This window comes from Strix aluco, chromosome Z, assembly GCF_031877795.1.
Source record: "Strix aluco isolate bStrAlu1 chromosome Z, bStrAlu1.hap1, whole genome shotgun sequence".
In the NCBI taxonomy this organism is placed as follows: Eukaryota; Metazoa; Chordata; class Aves; order Strigiformes; family Strigidae; genus Strix; species Strix aluco.
In genome coordinates, this window is record NC_133971.1 from 11,230,478 (window position 1) to 11,249,725 (window position 19,248).

The 19,248-nt window shown below is 39.1% G+C and overlaps 2 protein-coding genes across 13 annotated transcripts in view; one reads left to right on the top strand and one right to left on the bottom strand.

Moving 5' to 3' along the window:
• The window catches only part of ERCC8 (ERCC excision repair 8, CSA ubiquitin ligase complex subunit), a 50,462-nt gene extending 33,882 nt beyond the window's left edge, over positions 1-16,580 (bottom strand). For 5 of the 11 annotated variants that reach the window (XR_012621764.1, XR_012621763.1, XR_012621762.1 and 2 more), the window contains exons 1-8: positions 16,455-16,580; positions 14,936-15,031; positions 14,694-14,795; positions 8,654-8,777; positions 7,076-7,157; positions 6,407-6,475; positions 4,237-4,303; positions 1,339-1,442 (exon numbers count right to left, since the gene is read on the bottom strand). Coding sequence is in view for 8 of the 11 variants with exons in the window: in XM_074813450.1 (XP_074669551.1) it covers positions 1,339-1,442; positions 4,237-4,303; positions 6,407-6,475; positions 7,076-7,157; positions 8,654-8,777; positions 14,694-14,795; positions 14,936-15,031; positions 16,455-16,531 (721 nt within the window). In the remaining 3 variants the exon portion in view is untranslated. The other 6 variants (XM_074813452.1, XM_074813457.1, XM_074813453.1 and 3 more) reach the window with 6 other exon arrangements.
• Positions 16,581-16,738: 158 nt separating this feature from the next.
• NDUFAF2 (NADH:ubiquinone oxidoreductase complex assembly factor 2) overlaps positions 16,739-19,248 on the top strand; it is a 74,949-nt gene continuing 72,439 nt past the window's right edge. Inside the window, exon 1 of one of the 2 annotated variants that reach the window (XM_074811801.1) lies at positions 16,739-16,942. In XM_074811801.1, coding sequence (XP_074667902.1) covers positions 16,816-16,942 — 127 coding nt within the window. In that variant the 5' untranslated portion in view covers positions 16,739-16,815. The remainder of the gene's footprint in view (positions 16,943-19,248) is intronic. The other variant, XM_074811799.1, reaches the window with a different exon arrangement.

Genomic DNA, 19,248 nt, shown 5'->3' on the forward strand with positions numbered 1-19,248 from the left:
TTTAATATCCTAGTCTACGTGATTGCCATTAATTATCAAAAAATCATCTTGAATCTGTCAGAAAGAAAGTTAAAAAAGAAAGTGGTTGTGTTTGAACAGGACATGTCATTCAAAGGAATGTATAAAATGACACTAATTATCTTGGGAGTTACACAGAATTGCTTTTTTGTAGAAGAAAAATTTGGATAAATTATGTTTTTCCGTAAGTCTTAGATTTAACTAGAGCATCAGTAATTTCTTGAATTTCATCGAAATTTAAAATTGTCAAAACCAAACATCTATATTACCACATTACAATTTACATAGTAGAGAACATGGTTATTAAAAGAGATACTTACTGTTATTTCACATCCTCTAACTGTACATTTTGGAAAATTAGTTTGCGTTCAGAGATTTGCATCTGTTTTCCTATGTGCAATTTAAGTTGCACATAATAAGTCAGAGTGACTTCTAGCTTTAACCACTATGATTTATGCTATGCAAATCCCTTTGTTCAGAGCCATGATATACAGTTTCTATTTTATGAATCAATTCCAAATACTATGTATTTCTACCTCAGAGCAGCAACTGTTCAAGTACTTTTCTGGCCTGCCAAAATTAAGTATCTTTTGTCCAGAATTGACCAAAATTCATGCACTATAATTCAACATTCAGAAGCTTCCCTTTAATTTAGATTTTTTTGTGTTTTAGTATGGAAATGTGAAGATACATTAAAAATGTTAATGTTGTAGCTAATAACTGATACAAGGCACCATTAATGCATTTGACTGTCCTGAAATGGGTGTAATTGAGCTTCCTGTAAAATTAGACATAAATTTTTACTGTGTTGTATACCTAATGCAGTATAAAAGTAATATAATTGATTTTACAGCACCACATATGAGAAAGTATTCTAGAAGCTTGCACTGGAAGCAAGACTAATTTAAACAGGAAAAGGAATGCGCTTTTGTGGGTTTTGTTCATGTTGTCTTTGTTTTTAAAGGAGGGTAATTAACTACTAGAACAGCTTATGAAGTCTGAAGTGATTGCTGTTTATATGAAACCTATTCTACAGTGGGAATTAATTCTTCCACCCATAAAACGGATGGCAAAATTTCCATTTTAGGAGGAAAAGCATTTAGAACAGATACTGCTGCCAAGGAGATCTCTCTAAACGAGGTCCCCAACCACAAACACTGTCTCTGTAACAAAAGTAACAGAATAAAATTCTATGCCCTGTGTTACACAGTAGATAACAACTCGATTATCACTACTTTTCTTGCTGGTCTTAGTATTGGACACATTTGTGAACTGTAAGAATGCTTTGGGTTACATATGGATTACCACCAGTCATATTACCTGCCTCAGAAGATGCTTGGGACTTTTCTCCATTGTGCTGATCAAGTGTACTCAGACATCCAGATGCTCTCCTCACATCCCATAATTTTACTCTACTGTCAGCACTAAGAAAACCAGATTTGCATACATTAGGGAAATTGTGTGCACCCTGGTTCAATAACTCTCTTTAGTCAACCCACCTGGCTCTCACCCTGGTCCAGCAACTACTCTGAACTGCTCATCATGCAGTCACATTCAAGCCAATACAATTTTATGAAATTTTAAAGACAGACTTCAGACATTCATTTACATGTATTAATAGATACAGCTTGTATACTACAGGCAAAGTTAAGAGTGAGTCTTTGTCTACAATACACCTGCCTCTGTCTACAACATAACACCCTTGCATACATGCACAGACTAGGAAGACACTTTCTAGTTCTTATGCTGATTAAACTGTAGCTACAGATTTCAGTATTGTTTATAATGGCTGTCTGGAAACTTGGGCTCTTGCTATCACAGATCTATAGTATGATTGGTACAGATGTTGGCTACATACATGTAGGCTGGATAGGTCTTCACAGAGTGCTATGGCAGAGATAAACTAAGAGCTTGCTTCTGTAGGAACTCACTGGCTTTGTCTACATAACCAGTGTGGCACAAGGAAGGAAAGACCAAGATTCAGGCTGCTGTGATTCATTCTGGTTCCCAGGCTGCACGCTCATGCTTTGCTCACACTGTCTTTGCCAGCAAGAAAAACTGTGATAATTGTTGGTACTAGGTGCATGCTTAGACAGCAACATTGCAGGCAGTGCACTTTGTATGGCACCTTGATGTGCCGTTTAAGCATTACAGTATTCCAGCAGTGTACTTCTGTGTGCACCACAAGACTCCCAGGTGTAGATAGGAGGTAAATTCATAGATAAGACCACTTCCCATGCACTGAATCACCAGTGTAGATCTATTTACTGAAACTTTTTGGACAGTTCTCAGCAACTTAACTGGCCTTTTATAAAAAAAAGCCCACAACATAAATCACTTTTCACACCAGCTAAACAAAAACAACTGCATCTCTGATCTGCAGCTGGGAAATATACCCAATCAAACTGCTTCTTAGATAAGCAGTCTTCTAAGTGAAGTACTACATGCTTTTTCCTGTGTGTTCTCAAGTTACATCACTGCATTAATCTCAGGAATATATATGGTATACATATACCAACTGATCAAAGCAAACTCAATTGTTACTCCTTATCTGTTCTGCATCTGACAAAGCTAATGACTGATTTGTTCTTTTGTGCTCCTCTCCGCTGCAGATTGATTCTATTAACTTCCAAGTGTTATTCCAACTGAACATTACTTTGCTGCAAACCAATACTCCAAGAGATACAAGACAGACATATTGCTGATGTTTGAGATGACTGTAAAGTGAGCAATAAACCGCACGTAGTTCATTGAAATATTCTTAACAAAGTCATAGAAACAGCTTCCTTATTATGAAAGCCTACAGTTGTCCATTTTTGGTGATACAGTTTCTATTGGCTAATCTTTTCTAGCCAATTCTAATGAGCAAGAAAGAGTTTATCATCTTCTCTAGTGCCTGGAACTGAAGTGTGTGAAAGACACAGAAAACACACATCTCTTCTCTGACCATTCCAGTCTCCTGCCAAAACTATGGAAGAGCTCAATATCACAGAGAAATCTGAAATAACATGTTTCACATGCAAGCCACAAACCCCCAAAATATATTTTCCTTCCCCTGACACGATCACAAGCAAACATACAATTGTCCTGGAAAACAGTCACTTCTTCTGATACTCAAGATTAGTCCAGATCCTCTTTTTAGCAATACCAGTCATTTTCTCCTCACTACCTCTTCATTATCTCAGTGTTGCCAGTTCTTGCCCATATCTGTCTCAGCAAATGGCAAAACCGAGTTATGTTATTAGGGACTAATAGTCCAACTATAGTACTGAATTGAGTAATGGAGCCATAAGAAACATGTTTAACATGCAGTTATCATAAGGCAACATGACCACATAGATGCAGTTTACAGTTATACGACTTTGAAGCAAAATGTTTTGGGAGACATCAATAAGTCAATATTTAATAAACAGAATTTACTACTATTTCTGTGATGGAAAAACAAGGAAACAATTTTTCATTTACTAAAGCAAACAAACAAGTTACACTGTTAGAAAATTCCCCCACTATGTTGAGCCTTTCAGAAGCTTGGCATCAGAAGCCAAAAGGTATGCAATTCTGATATCAAGTTACTAGAATTTCACTCTCAACTTATAAAACTGTCATTCCTCTCTGCAATTCAGAAGAAAAAATATGCCAACCATGAAACTGAGAAATGTAATGTTAGAATCAAAAGTTAACATATGCAAAAGTTATAGGAAAGCCAAGAGGACTTTTTAGACTGAAAATGGCTGGAATAGAAAAAAAAAGCCTGGGAGTATCAGCACATAATCCATACTCAGTAATTACTGCAGTTTAGAAAGTTACTACCTGTCAGCTAAGCTGAGTTATGCTCTTTGATATAGTTAAGCATGATTAACCAGGATGGTACTTTGAGCTAAACATGTTTTATTTTGTTATAAACAAGATTAGCAGTGCACACACTAATAAACAGTAAGAAGTAAGTATCTCTATATTGATCTATCATTTTCCTATACCTTCAAATGCAATCACTATTTCAAAATTCTGTATGATCTTCCTATAAAATAAACATCACTTGGATAGCTCTTCAGGCTGAGTTTTTCTAGGCAAGATCTACAAAACTGTGAATAGGTTAAAGCAAATTATGAAGATTAACTTTAAAAGTGCATCTGAATTGTAACACACATGCATAATGAATATATAAAATTCTACCTTCAGACATTTTTAGTGCATATAGCAGCCCAGCAACATCCCTACCTTGCTGTTGCCAATACATATTCATGACGTGGGGACCAAGACACTGCCAGTACTTCTTGCTTATGACCTAAAAATTACATGAAAAAGTTTCTACACACCATTTTATGTAAATAACTAAAAATAAAAGCAAATACTTAGTCCTATAGGATCCACCAATCCAGAACAATAATCTAAATTGTAATGTGAATTTGAATTTCATGAAAATATATTATTTTGGGCTATAGTTTATTTCTCTTTCTTCCTCTTGCTTGAGTGAGATTACAGTGAGCTGAAAGTGATACATGGAGTATTATACGTGTGTAACTTTTGATAACAAAGACGGTTTTACCAATGCAAAACACATAGCAGTGACAGCTACTGAGTTTATTTTAAATACTGTTACTAAATTTTGTGTTAGCACTGGTGTTCTCAGACACAGAAGGGACTTTCCATTTGTTTTACTTCAAATCCTTTTAAAATGTCCAATAAAAAGTATATTTACCGTATGTACTTAAAATTAAAACTTTATTCAGCTTGTCCTCAAATACTCTTGTCCTGAATTTGGGATTTTTTTCCCTCTTAATTAGGTCTGAAATATTAAGATATTAAGATAAATATTGTCTTAGCAATGTTATACCCAGCACAGCTTAGTGGCAAGTAATACACAGATATATATATATACACACACACACTTTAAGACTTGGAAAGTTTAAAAAAAATGTTCAATACAGACAATAGGAAGTGTAAGGTGTCCTATATGGAAAGACTCCAATCACACTTTGTGTAATCACAGAAACACATTGCTGAAAAACAAATGAAGTTACACAAATACATTTTTGCTAATGCAGTTTAGAGCTACATGGTGAACCACCTCGTTTCTGGTACATCTTCTAGTAGATGTTTTTTCATTACCTGAAGTAATCAATAGGCTGTGAGGCCCTGGATGATGGAAAAAATCTCCGTAATACACATACTACAGGATACACATTTATCTGGATCCGTTAAATAAACTACAGCCAAGCATTTAGCTCTATTTCAGCCGCTGGAGTTTACTTATGTGAAACATATTCATACCTATATTCAAGACACTATTGAGTGGTTCAAGTTCTGTAAAGAACGATTAGATTATGTTTAGTGGAGTACACAATCTGCTTCCACTTCTTCCTCTGATACTGCACTTCAGCTAACTGTACCAGGCTGTGTACAAAGATCCAACCAGCTTGTGCCTGGAAACCACTAACTCTTGTGTCAAAATTAAGAAGTCCTGCTGAAACCAAACTGATTCTCTAGAGAACTATTTTCTGTCTGCGCTCTCTGGTGCTCTCAGTTCTAGAAACTGAACATTGAGATGCCCACTGTGGACAATTCTGTCCAGAAGGACTTAATGGCTTAAGCTCTACATCACACAAAAGCACCTAAGGTGAAGCTGCTTTTAGACTTGAGTTTGCTAGTGAAGAAACAGAACTGAATTTGCACATTGCTGTGTCTGAGCTAACACTTCTCTACAGTTTCTAGATCAGATCTGGCTCTTGTTCTGATGGTTTGAAGCATGAAGATTTACCTTGTATTTGCCTTAACTTGAGCTTTTGTATATATACTCATACTCCAAAAAGTAAACATTAGAAAAGACATTAAGGGTAAATTCTCAGTAAGTGCAAAAACTAATGGATTATGGAACAATAAACCCCTACGTTTACTGAATTAGGTAAATGCTAAAGATTAGATACTACCCTTCTATAGCAAGTAATATCTTGCCTGTTATACAGAAACTTGTGAACAAATACATGCAAGCACCTCCATAGGTGTGAAGGCTTTTTTGTTTCGGGATTTTCAATGGTTTGGGGTTGGTCTTTTCTTTAAAAAAAGACCAAATAGAACCCCATATTGAATTTCCATGAACACAAAACCAATGCCTACATTTGACCATGTAATAAATATTAATCACTATTGATTAGATCATGAAAATGCCCAAATAGCCATAATAACTTCATTCATTAACAGTTATATTCTCTAATTCATTAGCACTAGACTAACACCCAGAAGAACCTTTTGCCACTGTGTAACTTTCACAACTGGTAATAAATAAGTTAATCATATTACTTAAAAGACTACATTGTATATGTCTCTTTACAGGACTTGTTTTACTCAGAGTAGTTACTGTTTAACATTCATGTTTCAGACTAAGAAGTACCCTGCAGAATGTGACAACAGGATCCAGACTTCAAGTCACACAGCTGTACTTTGGGGCTTTTGGTACCAACTGTAAGAGAAACAAAGACAGCTAGAAAAAAACCCAGCATCTGAGAAAACAAGATCTTAGCAGTGACAAAGAACTAGAAGAAAAACATTAGCTGCATAACAGTTCATTTAGTCAGAGCAATGGATTCCATCAATAGATTCACATTTTTAGTCTAAGTAAATTTACCATATAACAAATAAAATCTAAAAACTGAGGGTAAACAGGACAGTATTATGAAACTTAAAAATTAAAAATATATTTTTTCTAAGCATACTTAAACTGTGTACATGTAAGCAATACACACACACCCCTATTTACACAATTTTCTATGTTTGGATCTAACAACATCAAATGCTAACTCATGTAGTGAAAGGTAATCTAATTACAGCTAGAAGTTTTTATCTAGGAGAATTAATTGATGCATTATTTCAGAACAAATGTGATCTTCTCATTGACATAATCTGACTAACCAGTAATATTTTATTTTACCAATGACAGTGTGCCTTATGACATAAATTATGCAAAAATACAACAGAGAAAGGAACAAACCCTACTGAGTATTATGTGCTTTTTACTATAAGACCAAAATACACAGGGTATTTCTTAAAAATACATACATACCTGCTATTAAAGTATGTTTTGTAGCAACTGGAGACATGTGATGACTATAGACTGTTCCGTCAAAGCTGAATGTGTCTGCAGGCTGATAATGAAAAGATTAAATGAATCACAGTGCAAGTATGTTATCAGAATGTAAATCCTCATTATTAAGTATTTTTCAAGTAACAGCCACAAATGAGACTAATACAAATATTAGTATTTACATACTAACAATAGCTCTTCTTGTTAGAAACCAGATCACACAAACGTCGCAAAGTCTGTTTCCAAGACTAGCACAACCACGTCAGAGATCAGAAAGATCATTAAAATTGTCTAATCAGAACCATGAATAGAAATTATTAGAAAAACCCCAAAAATTTAAAAAGCTAGCAAGAAAAAACAGGAAACAAGAAGGTTATAATATGGATATAGGAAAGAGGTATGTAAGACTAAATTTTGAAGCCCCTTGTCATTCACAGACATCGCATATAAAAACCTCGCATATAGAAGTCCTCAAAAAAAACCCTGGAACAACCCCATACAAAATTAGCAGCTCTCTTGTGAGTGTGACAAATTATTGAAATATAATATTTGCTTTAATAATCACTACAATTACTTTCAGGCACAATTGCTTCTGTTATCTCATTCTAAAACACTGTATATTTAAAAAACTCCTTAAAACTAGGTTGTTGGTGTGTTCAAATACACCATTTGGTGGCAGAACAGATCAATCAATACCCTTCACATGCACATTGTGCCTTAAGTGATGCTTACAAAGGGAATTGTACTTTGCATTTATAAGAAGATTTAGTAACTGCAAATACAGCTTCACATCTCACAAAAAGTCAAAATTTGTTCTTTATTGTGTCCCTAGGATGACAAACATCTTATTTTTTTTCAAATTCTTTCACTGTGCATGAAACAACATTCAAATAGCATCAGTGTGAATCCATTAATACATGCATACCGGAAACAAGACAAACTGCAGTCATGAATTCATAGTTCAACAATTAGATGTGAGGATTAGTAAGTCAAAGCATCTTAAAATCCTATAGTACCTGTTTATTTTAATAACGCCAGTTACCTTGGTTAGCATTTTCTTAATGTCTTCTCTCATTCTCCATCGATTTTTAGAAATCATGTCTATAGTACTTACAACAGCTGAATTTGGGACCTAATGAGCCTGAATGCCAAGACCACCAGTCCTTCAAAAGCCGTATTTAGGTTTTGGTTACTAAAAATAATCAGCCCTGCTGTACACTACCATTACACTCAATCCCCAAGAATGAACTTCAGACCAGTCCTCAGTTGACAAGTTTACATAGCATAAATTCAAATAGCTGTATTCCTATTCACAGCAAAAGCAGAAGGGAATTGTTCCAAGAGTTCCAAGCTGTCATACAGTTTAGATATTCAGGTCTTCAGAAACAGACCAAGATATGCATGAATACCAGAACGACACCACCCTGCTGCTGCACCCACAGTTCTACCAGCTGATTTTCATTCTCCTAGATGCTTGGTCCTGTAGAGCTCTAGGAGACCTGCAGATGAGGAATAAGATGTATACAAAGAAGCCTGCAACTGTAAAAGTCCTCTTACTTGTAAAACATTTGTATCCCATATTTTCAAGGTCTTATCAAATGAGCTGGATGTAAACATGCCAGTGTCATGAGGATACCACTGAACAGTCTCCACACTGAATCTATGTACATAAGGATGGCTCCTAAAAATCAAGGAAAATATTTGAATTGGTTAGTCTTGATAATCATCTTACAATTGTCTTAATATTCAATGACAAGTTGAGAACACAGTTTAAACATTTTTTTTTTAAATTTATACTGAAATTTTCAAGAACTAGTTGTTTTAGTGCCTCGACTTTCAATCAACCAATGTTAATTACTTTGAAGAGCCTTCACTTCAAGAAACTACAGATTATTTACCTTTTCAAAATATTGTATCTGTAGCATATATCAAGTTAAGACAGTCTGAGGCATAAAAGGCACTAATGTCTTGAAATTTTAAAATTCTAATGTTTAGAGTGCCTAGCACTACAAACCACTTATGCTTGTGGAATCTCACTCTTAGAAATGTATCTACTGAAAAATACAATCACATATACGGTTCAAAAAAATTCATAATTATTAGCTAATAATTACAGCTACAAAATTACTGGAAATTCATGTATACTGAAGTCATCAGATAGCAGTGAACTGAGTTACTGAGAGTTTATTATTTTTACATTCAGAAATAAAAGAGAAACAATATGAAACTTTCAGCTCAGCTATGCATAATAACAGAATTCAACATAATTAATAATACATTAACAGTGGCGGGAAGAAGGGACACCAGAGCCAATCTTGACAGCTCCAGGATATGATTCAACTGACCAGGCTCTGAACAATACAGGTCATTCCACATACCTGCTAGGCCACTCATACCTGAGCTGGATCCACATGGATCCAGATTCAGTGCCCAAATCCATTCTCCCAGACTCAGAAGTACCATGCTATTGTGGGTTAACCCTAGGCAGCTAAGCACCACCACAGCTACTTGCCCATTCCCCCCCACAGTGCAATGAGGGACAGAATCCAAACAGCAAAGGTGAGAAAGCTCATGGATTGAAAGAAAGACATTTTAATAAGTAAAAGGGAAAGAAACAACTCACAAAAAAAAAAGAAAAACAAGTGACACAGAAGGAGACCCTCATCACAGGCTGACTGATGCCCATACAGACCCCAAGCAATGGCAAGCCCTGGAAAAGTCCCCCCCCAGTTTTATTGCTGCACATGACCTTGTATGGTATGGATATCAATATCCCTTCGGTCAATTCAGGTCAGGTGTCCCACAGCTGTGTCATTCCCAACCTGTTTTCCACCCCTAGTCTATTTGCTGAGGGGGCAGAATGAGGAACAGAGAATGCCTTGACACTAAAGAAGCACTGTTCAGCAACAGCCAAAACATTGGTGTGTTATCAAGACTAGTCACAAATCCAAACCAGCACCACACAAGCTACTATGAAGAAAATTAACTCCATCCCAGTCACATGCAGTACACATGCATAGTCCAACTGGCTCTATCTGCAGTTAGTGAAGATCTCACAAGATTTCTTCACTTCAGCTCCTAACTTTGCATTGTTTTCTCAAGCGTCCTGGCCTCCAGTGAGACAACTATTGCAGGGGTATAACTGTGTAAATGCAGATACAGATCTTCTGTATAGATCTGTGACATGGTTTAAACCTGTCTGGCAGTCAAACACCAGAACTGCTCACTCACCCTCGCCCACCCCAGGGGATAGGGGAGAGAATTGGGGGTGTAAAGGTAAGGAGACTTGTCGTTTCAGGTAACAGTTTCTTAATTGAAATAAAATAAAATTGAAATAATAATGGTAATAAAAACAGTAATAATAAAATATACAAGCGAGCAATGCACAGTACAACTGCTCACCACCCACTGACCGATGGACAGCCTGTTCCTGACTAGCAATCCCAGAGGAGATAAAAATCTCAAAACCACAACCCTGGAAGAGGGAGAGGGTAAGCTTTCCAGACAACCTTTAATCTATATACTGATCATGACATTATATGACATGGCATAGTCCATTGGTCAGTTTGGCTCTGTTGTTCTGGCTGTGCTCCCTTCTTAGCAAGAACTAAAACTATCAGTATATTATCAACGTTGTTCTCATACCAAATCCCATGCTAATACAAAACCCAGAAGTATTCTAGCTACTAAGGAGAAAAAATTAGCTCTATCCCAAGGAAAATCAGAACAATCTGGCACTACACCTAGGCTAATAGGTCTTCCTGCTTACCTGGGTTTCTAGAAAGCACAAAAGACTATTTAAATAGAGTTGGCCTGAAGTCAGCACTGACAATACTAAGCAAGAGCCATTGAGCAACTGTTAAGCTTAGTTTAATAACTACTACATTGCTTATCTCTGAGGCATACCCTAGAATGGCCTGTTACTTCGTCACAGTGGTAAGATCAACATACTTGTGCACTTACGCTACAGCGGGTCAAGCTAAAAATCTCCAGTGCCTGCAGTGCCAAGAAATCAAGCCTGATTCCACATGAACTTACTCCTGCAGAGGCATTTGTATGTACCGTGCAGAGAAATCTAAACTCATGGAACTAATTATCCCGGTACAATAAATATAAGTGCACAACACTGGACTGTGTTCAGCACTGCACCAAAGCAATCAATTTTCCCATAATCCACATAGTTGTGGAATGAACTAAAAGACTCTTGAGTAGCTCTGCAGGAACCACCTTTGATCTGGCTAGGCTTAGTAGTGGTCACATGTCATTCAGCCTGGCATCGTGTCTCACTGTTGTATGTTATTCCCAGTTCATTCTATATGCAGTATTCTCTCCCATTACTCTGAATATCCCGACCTTTACTACCAAAGAAAAATATAGAATTAATTATATGGATACTAAGGTCACTGCCATTCATTCTTCCCACACAGGTTTTGAGTACAAGAGACTAGCTTACACACATGCATCAGCTATATATTATCTAGAAGCTGGTACTACTGTTCAGTTACTCTCAAATGCCAGTTTCTGCCACAGGACAGCATAGATCATATGAAACCATGTAAAGCTGACTCCCAGTAGAACAAGGAAAGTTCTTTTTTGCAGTAGTGGCCCTACATTCTAGATGAGAAACAACAGGTAAATAAGTCACAGCCAACCATCAGGAATTACCTCCTCTGATGTTCTAAACTACTAGACCTTCAGTAGGCCCCGTTCAGAGTCTATTCAGAAATAGCTTCAAAGAGCCTCTAGCAAGAGCTTAACCTTTAAGCAACTTTGAGACCTGAGTTGCGTTGTGCCCTGCAAAGTTGGAACAGAGGCAAACTATTCAACACGTTATTATCTGCAAATATAGCCAGATAGTCAGATCAGAAGCCTTTCTTACTGGTAATTATAAATTCATTTATGATGTCATAAATATGACTCTGGATGAATAATATTCCAATACCTGAAACTTTATCTGTAGCTAATTAGCTACAGTAAGCATTTAAAACATACTAGGAAGCTACATGAATACTGGGAATAAGTAATCAAGGCAAAAAACCTACTATGGTTACTTTAAGCAATAATAAGCCTACCATTTAGAACATTGTGTCTGAAGTGCTAAGGCTTGGACAATAAGCCCAAGCCAGAGTTGACCTATAGATGAATCCTGTACATTTTATAACTGATAACCATTGTGCTAACAGGTACTGTACTAAGTTATAGCAAACCAACTATTCTGATGTAAAAGGTGGGAGTACTGAAGCCTGAGCAACAGGCCCTGAACTGAAACTGCTAACTCTGTATGTAGTCATTAGTGAAATATGCATAGAAGATACAGCTTAAACATCATAAAACATGTCTATCTTGAATGTATCCTTATATTTCTTTATGTGTGAGCAGGATAACAAGGCCACAGAAACAGTTGTCTGGCCTTGTGACCTTGCTCATAAATTAACTAGACCAGCAGGGAAACTCCCTTAGCTTCTCCCTTAAGCCCTGGCCAGGCTCTGGGGGGGGAACCTAACGTGAGATGAAAACCAGATGTTTCCGCTTAAAACAAAGGTGCCAGCTATTCTGGCTTACTGATTTTTAGGTATATAAGGCTGGACCCGCTCACAGCGACTTTGGAAGCCTCACCTATGGGTGGACGCACCGCGCAGGATTTCCCACTTGCAGGGAAAGGTTCTCCAAATCCTCACTGTAACTGGGGCTGCCCAGCGACTGCGGATCTGGATGATGGTAACGTATGCAAGTGGTGATGGATCTTTCTTAATCACTATTCTCTCTCTCTCAGGTAGTAATGATTTGATGCATTACCCTGTATTTTCCTATTTGTTTAAGTGCACTATTCTGTCTTTTCTTACTGTATGTTTTCTGTATTATTCTGTTACATTATTTAGTTATTTCTAGTAAAATATGCCTGCTCTTTTCACTCTGGTGTCTGAGTTTAATTGATATCCCTGATCAGCAAAACAGTGTCGCACAAAATCAGATTCTACTAGTATGATTTATGCCTCTACTCAACTGATAAGAAATAAAAGCTGCACCTACAAAAATTAACACCTATACAAGAAACAGACTATCAACTAACTATGCTCATAAACAGAATTTTCAAGTATGGAATATTTCTACTGACCTAACTGAAGTCAATGATGGCATGACTTTAGCACAGATTTGCCAGTTTTCATGCTGTGTCTTCTCAGCATGTATTTCTTCATTTTGCTGTATCTGTTTCAGAATTCATTTCAGTTTTGAGACTTTGAGATGTACTTAAGAACAAATAATGACTATATAATTTCAATCACTTCCATTCAAGAAGTCCCAGCCATCACCACTTACCAAATACAGCTTACTTGCAGTAGATTCTGTTCCTACTCATTTGTTTTGATGCATGTTCTATTACCCTTTTTCTTTCTTATGGTACAAGATACCATTTAGGCCTTTCATTTTTACAGATCTGTCCTGTTCTTGTTGATCTTATTAATGAAGTTCTTAGACCTCAAATAATTTGAGGACTGGGAAACAATAAGAGGAAAATGAAGCTACTAATCTTTTACACTGTAGGCAATAATGTCATTATGAGTCTCAGATAAAGTCCTAACCTAGTAGACAACTGTACTATCTAAACACAAGGAAAAAACAGCTTTTGCTAGAAGACTTAATGCCCATAAAGGGCAAATTTATACTGCCTGCAGGGAAAGCCTGAAAAATTAATAATGGCTTTGAGTCGTTATATAGATCACACACAGTATGGTAATACCCTGTTATTCAGAAAAATATGTTCTGTTTTTGTCAGTAACACACCTGTCTTCATTCAAACATATTCTTAAGAAGTCCGGTATTAATTATGTCTGTACCTGATGAACACCCGATGAACTTAAAATAGCTATTAGTAAAGCTGGGAGCAAGAGAGGGGAAATAAAACCAATACCTTCAAATTTGTATTAGATTTTTTTTTTCCAATCACATGAATAGGTTTTGCAAAGATAATTTCTCTTTTGCCTAAACACATACTTATTTAAAGATACAATTATTATATACATAGGATACAAGGAATATTTCTACAACAGTCCCAAAATTACTTTCTCAAAGTTACTGGCATAGAGTCAGCAAATTTCAACAGTAAGAAAATTCACAGGTGAGAAACTGTGATCTGGAAGAGGGTTGTTTTTTTTAAAAACCTTTTTTCTAGTGTTAAAACAGGAGATTGGACTACTAACTCTAACTTTTTTTTTTGTGTGTGGTCTACAGCAGCACAAGCCTGTCTAGTTTTCATATGCATACAATTAATAACCTCCATTTTAACTTTCAAACTGCCAAAAATCTGGTCAAACAATGTCATAGAGTCACTGTAAATATACTGTAACTGTTAGGGTAGACAATCAAGAAAAACCAATTAGTCTCTGCTATTTAGTAAATCACATAAATCCTCACAAAAGTTTCTTGCTTTATTTTTGCATGTCAAAAAACATAACGCATCATGCTACCCTTCAAAGATTTCTGACAATGTTTTCTACAGTCTTTTTATCCTAGAAATAAGAACACACATTAAATTTCTGAGTTTAATGCTAGTCACACACATCACTATGAACTTTTAATAGAATTTTTGAGTACCTACCTTCCCACAAAATGAATTGCTTTACATATGTAGTGTGGTTCTCTGCTCAAGTTTTCAAGGTCATAAATTACAATAACACCATCTGATCCACCGGATAACATGCTGAAAGTGTCAATAAAGCACACAAGTTACAACATTCACGATCTTAATATAATTGAGTGTTCATCAAGAAAATAAATCCATAGTACCAAAACACAGTGAAGTACTCACATACATTTTTACCTTCTAAAGTATATACTTACTATCGTCCCTCAACAGTCTCAATATCAAGGCTGTTGATACCACTCTTATGTATTCTTTCCACATCTCTATCTTTATTTAATTCCAAATGTAGAACCCTTAAAAACAGCAAAGAAGAAAAACAAAGATATGAACAAGAACAGAATTGTAGAATGTTACTGTGTAACTCTGAACAGCTCAAACCATAGTCTCACACTTCCTCAATGCATTTAACACATCCCTGTTATTTTTTGCAAAACTAGAGTTGCAGACACCATACAGGGCTGGAAATAAATCCTGTCAAGTTGGCAGAAAAAAATATTTTATGCTTTATGTTGTTTGGAAGATAAGAGAGAAATAAATGCGTAAACTGAGCTCAAAGAAATAGCAAAACTGCATTTAGGGTCCACACACGAGACAAAAAAACGTAATTTGAAAACACGGAGCAAAACAAACCATTAAGAAGCAGTTGTAGTCGCAACAATATTAGTTACTTTGAAGCTTCATCATGTAGTATCTTTCCAAGTGTAATCCTACTTGGAAGTACAGGCACCTAGTGGACAATTCATTTAGTTTAACAAGTTACAGTATTTCCTTTAAGGAAACTGTGTTATGCTTTCTTTAACATTAACTAAAAACTACACTATCTACACGATGAAGTCTGCCAGAAAAACTTTTCTGAGCTGCAATTAGTATCCTGTACTATTTTGCAGTAGCCTGTATATTTAAATATGCCAATACTACATAGTCAGAAAGAGACAGATTCTGCTTCCTTTAAACCACGGTATCTAATATAAAATTAGCCTCACAAGATGATCAGAGCTTCCAACAGCACTATTTTGTAAAATCCACTATCAATAAAAACATAAGCAGATAACTGAAAAGCTCTAAGGCAGTGACCCTACTTAGCTTCATCTTGGTTGGCAAAAATCTTGATGTGAAAAACTTGGGCTCCCAGAGGCAGACCCCCAACAGCATGTCTCAAAAGCAGCAAGTCATTTAAGCTCTTTTAAAATATGAGAAATACGACTATGCATAATTGTATGCAAATTGAAACATCCGGTGAGACCGATAAAATAGCAAGGTGTGCCTACTCAGCCTATCAAAACACCATTACTCAGCCCATCCCAGGGCTGCTAATGCACACACGTAAAGAAAAAAAAAAATATATAACCCCCAGACACTGCGAAACGCGGCACAACAGACAACGCGGGAGCCTCCACCGGGGAGCCCAGGCCGGCCCCTAAGGCTCCGGGCTCCTCTGCTCCAGCTCCCCGCGCCCGTATCACACAGCGGGGCACCGGCAGGTCACAGCTCCCCGCTCTCGGCCGGAGCGGCAGCGAGGGCGGCCCCGGGAGCCACCTCAGGCCGGCCCAGCCCGTGTCAGGCGAGAGCTCCCTACCAGAGCTACATCAGGCTCTGCCGCCCCGCCGGCCTGAAGCGGCCGCTCGGGGGCCTCCCCGCGCAGCGCAGCTCGGCGCGGCGCGGCCCGTCCCGGCCCCGCCCCAGCTCCAGGTCCAGGTCCCCACCGGTCCCCGCTACCTCCGGGTGGCCTCGGCCCGGCGCAGCCGCACTGGGTCGCCAAGCCCGATTTGACGAGCCCAAAGGGACGCCAACATGGCGGACCAACGACGGCGCTCCCCACGCCTCGGCCATCTTGGCCCAGGGGCGGCCCAGATTAGCTCTGGGCAGGCCGGCCTCCGCCAATGGCGAGCGGCGTTGCTGGCATGCCCGCCACCGATGGGCGGGGCCGGGCCGGCGCGGGGGCGCAGGGGAGCGTGGTCAGCTGGGCAGGGCGAGGCGCGGGACGGGGCGCGCGCACGTGACGCGGCCCGCCGGGGGTGGGGCTTGAGGGGCGGCGGCGACCTTGGCGACGGGAGTCCCCGCTCGCTCACCCGCCGGGATGAGCCGGGCCTGGCGGGCGCTGCGCGCCCTGCGCCTGCGGCTCTTCGGGCCCGCCAAGGAGCTGGTGGGCACCGACCAGTTCGGCAACAAGTACTACCGGCTGCCCAAGCACGAGACCCGCGCAGGTAGGCACGCGGGGCCTGGCGGGCCGGCGGCGGGCGTCGGCTGCGGCCAGACGTGCGGGGCGAGCCGTGCGCGCTGAGCCGTGCGCGCTCGTGCGAGAAGATGCCAACGGCAGGCAGCTAGAGGAGTGGGAGCGTGGCTGTCGCCCTGTGGCAGGGCAGCAGGAGACGGGCTGGCTCTTCGGAATAATTCGGAGCACTTCTGCGTATGTTTTTAAATGCATCCCTGTATGTGTGTTTACTGCGCTCCTGAGGAAAAACAGTTTCCTAGGTTTCTGCCTGGGTGCTCTTACAGCATGTCCTCGGGTCATTCTCTGCAGATGCTGTGCTCACGCCGCGCCGTTATGTCTAATTTACTGAAGGCAGCTTCCCGGAAGGTGTCTTAAGTGCACGTGCGTGGTCGGTGACCGTGCTGCTGCTGTCCAGCCAGTTAGCAGGGCAGTATGGCTGCTGCTGACCTGTTGCAAAAAAAGAGCGACTTCTAAGTGAAGGAACGGGTGCAGCTTTTCATATTTTACAGTCCTGCTTCCACTCCCTGCACAGGCTTGGTTATCTGCTTGCTCTACTCCATATGTTTTGTATGACCGCATCAACTAGAGCAACCCCAGGCCGTGGAGACTTTCTACTTGATATTCTTCAGAGTACAAGGAGAAGCAGAAAGTCTGAGACTGTGCAGCCACTTAAGTCAGTACCCTTCCTAAAAGGAAGGGAGAGAGGGAGCGCACACTTTCCCTTTGGAAACATGTAATGTCTTCTGGAGTTATTTTGCCTTCAGAGCAATTCCCTTAACCTGTTTTGCTGTGGAACTTCATGAACTGCTGGCAGTGACTTATAGCAGGTGAAACAAAGAGCTTCACTCCACATCAGGATTGAGTATAACTGTTAAGCAAGTATTCTTTTCTGCAGCGCTGGGCAGCGCTGGAGATCCACCACAAGTGCCACACTTACTAACAAAACTCTCTGACTAATATACACGAAAAGTAAACACATGCATCAGATTTCTTAGAAAAGGCAGTCTTATGCTAATGAGTTCTCAGAATTCATGTACATAGTCTGAGTGTGCCTAGTAAAAATAGAGTGAGGGTCATCTCCCCTCCTTAGGGGTCCACACACTGTCTGTGGTTTCTCACACTGTCTGTTGTGAACTTTAGGTTTCTCGTGTCCATATATGGTCATAGAGTGACCTCATCTGTCCTTCAGCTCCTCTTTCTTCCAAGGAGGTTAGTTTAGACCAGCTTCCAGTCACTTATCTTGACACTGGCATCTTCTTAGGCACTTGTTTTTAGGTTCCTGTTATCAGGGATATACTCAGGGAGTTTTTCAGACTGCCCAAGGTCTGTCTTATCTTTACTAGGCAAGGAGTTAAAGGTTTCAAAACATCTTACAAGTGGGTAATGACTACAGAGGGTAGTTAGGAAAAAGTATAAATGAATTATATACATTGCAGTAAAATACAGGAAAAATAAAAGCTAGTAAAACACAAGTGATAGTTAACGTTAAAACTAAATATCCTACTCTACAGGTCCCTGTACATTAGCAATTTCAAGTATACTTGTAGCAACTTACCTTCACAGGTCTGCTCAAACAAGTGTCTGGGAAGAAGATGTGAGCACCCTTTTGTCAGCAGTGTGTTTTTCCTCTGGGTTAATATGATGGTCTAGCACTTCCAGGCTTTCTGCATCTTGCTTTCAGCTTTTGTTCTCCTCACTGTTGGGGTTCATGTTGACTTTGGGGGGTGTGCAAAAAGCTGTGTCTTGTAGCATAACGGGAGCAGTAAAAACTACAGTCAAATTTCTTGTGTGTGATTCCTGGAGTGTTAGTTCTTTTTTACCAGTAAAAATGACTTGTTTCATAAGAAATAGGAGCAGTCTTTTACTTGATGTTTGAATTTATGCTGGCATGCCTTTCACAGTGAAAGCTCTCTGCTGAAACTTTAAGGTTCATCTCTGTATTTAGAACTTAATTATACAGTAGTTGTAGCAGGAGTAAGAGGGCAGGGGAGGTGAGATTTAGCCACTGAACTCAGCAGGAGCACAGTATAAGAGGCTTTTAAAGTTACCAATGTATCGAAATAGTTGTATCTAAGAACCTATCATGGTAGCCTTTGTTTTTCTCAGTTTTTCTTCGGATGTAGGAATACTGAGTATAACACTTTAGAGGCGAAGTTGCGCTGATTTTTCTTTGAGCAGGGAGGGCTGGCTCTTAAATGCTCTGCAGTTTCAACTCTGGCTGAAGTCAGTGAGAACATCACTTCTGTAAATCTTAAGGTTCTTGCACGTTAAGTCTATTTTAGTGGTACAGATAACACA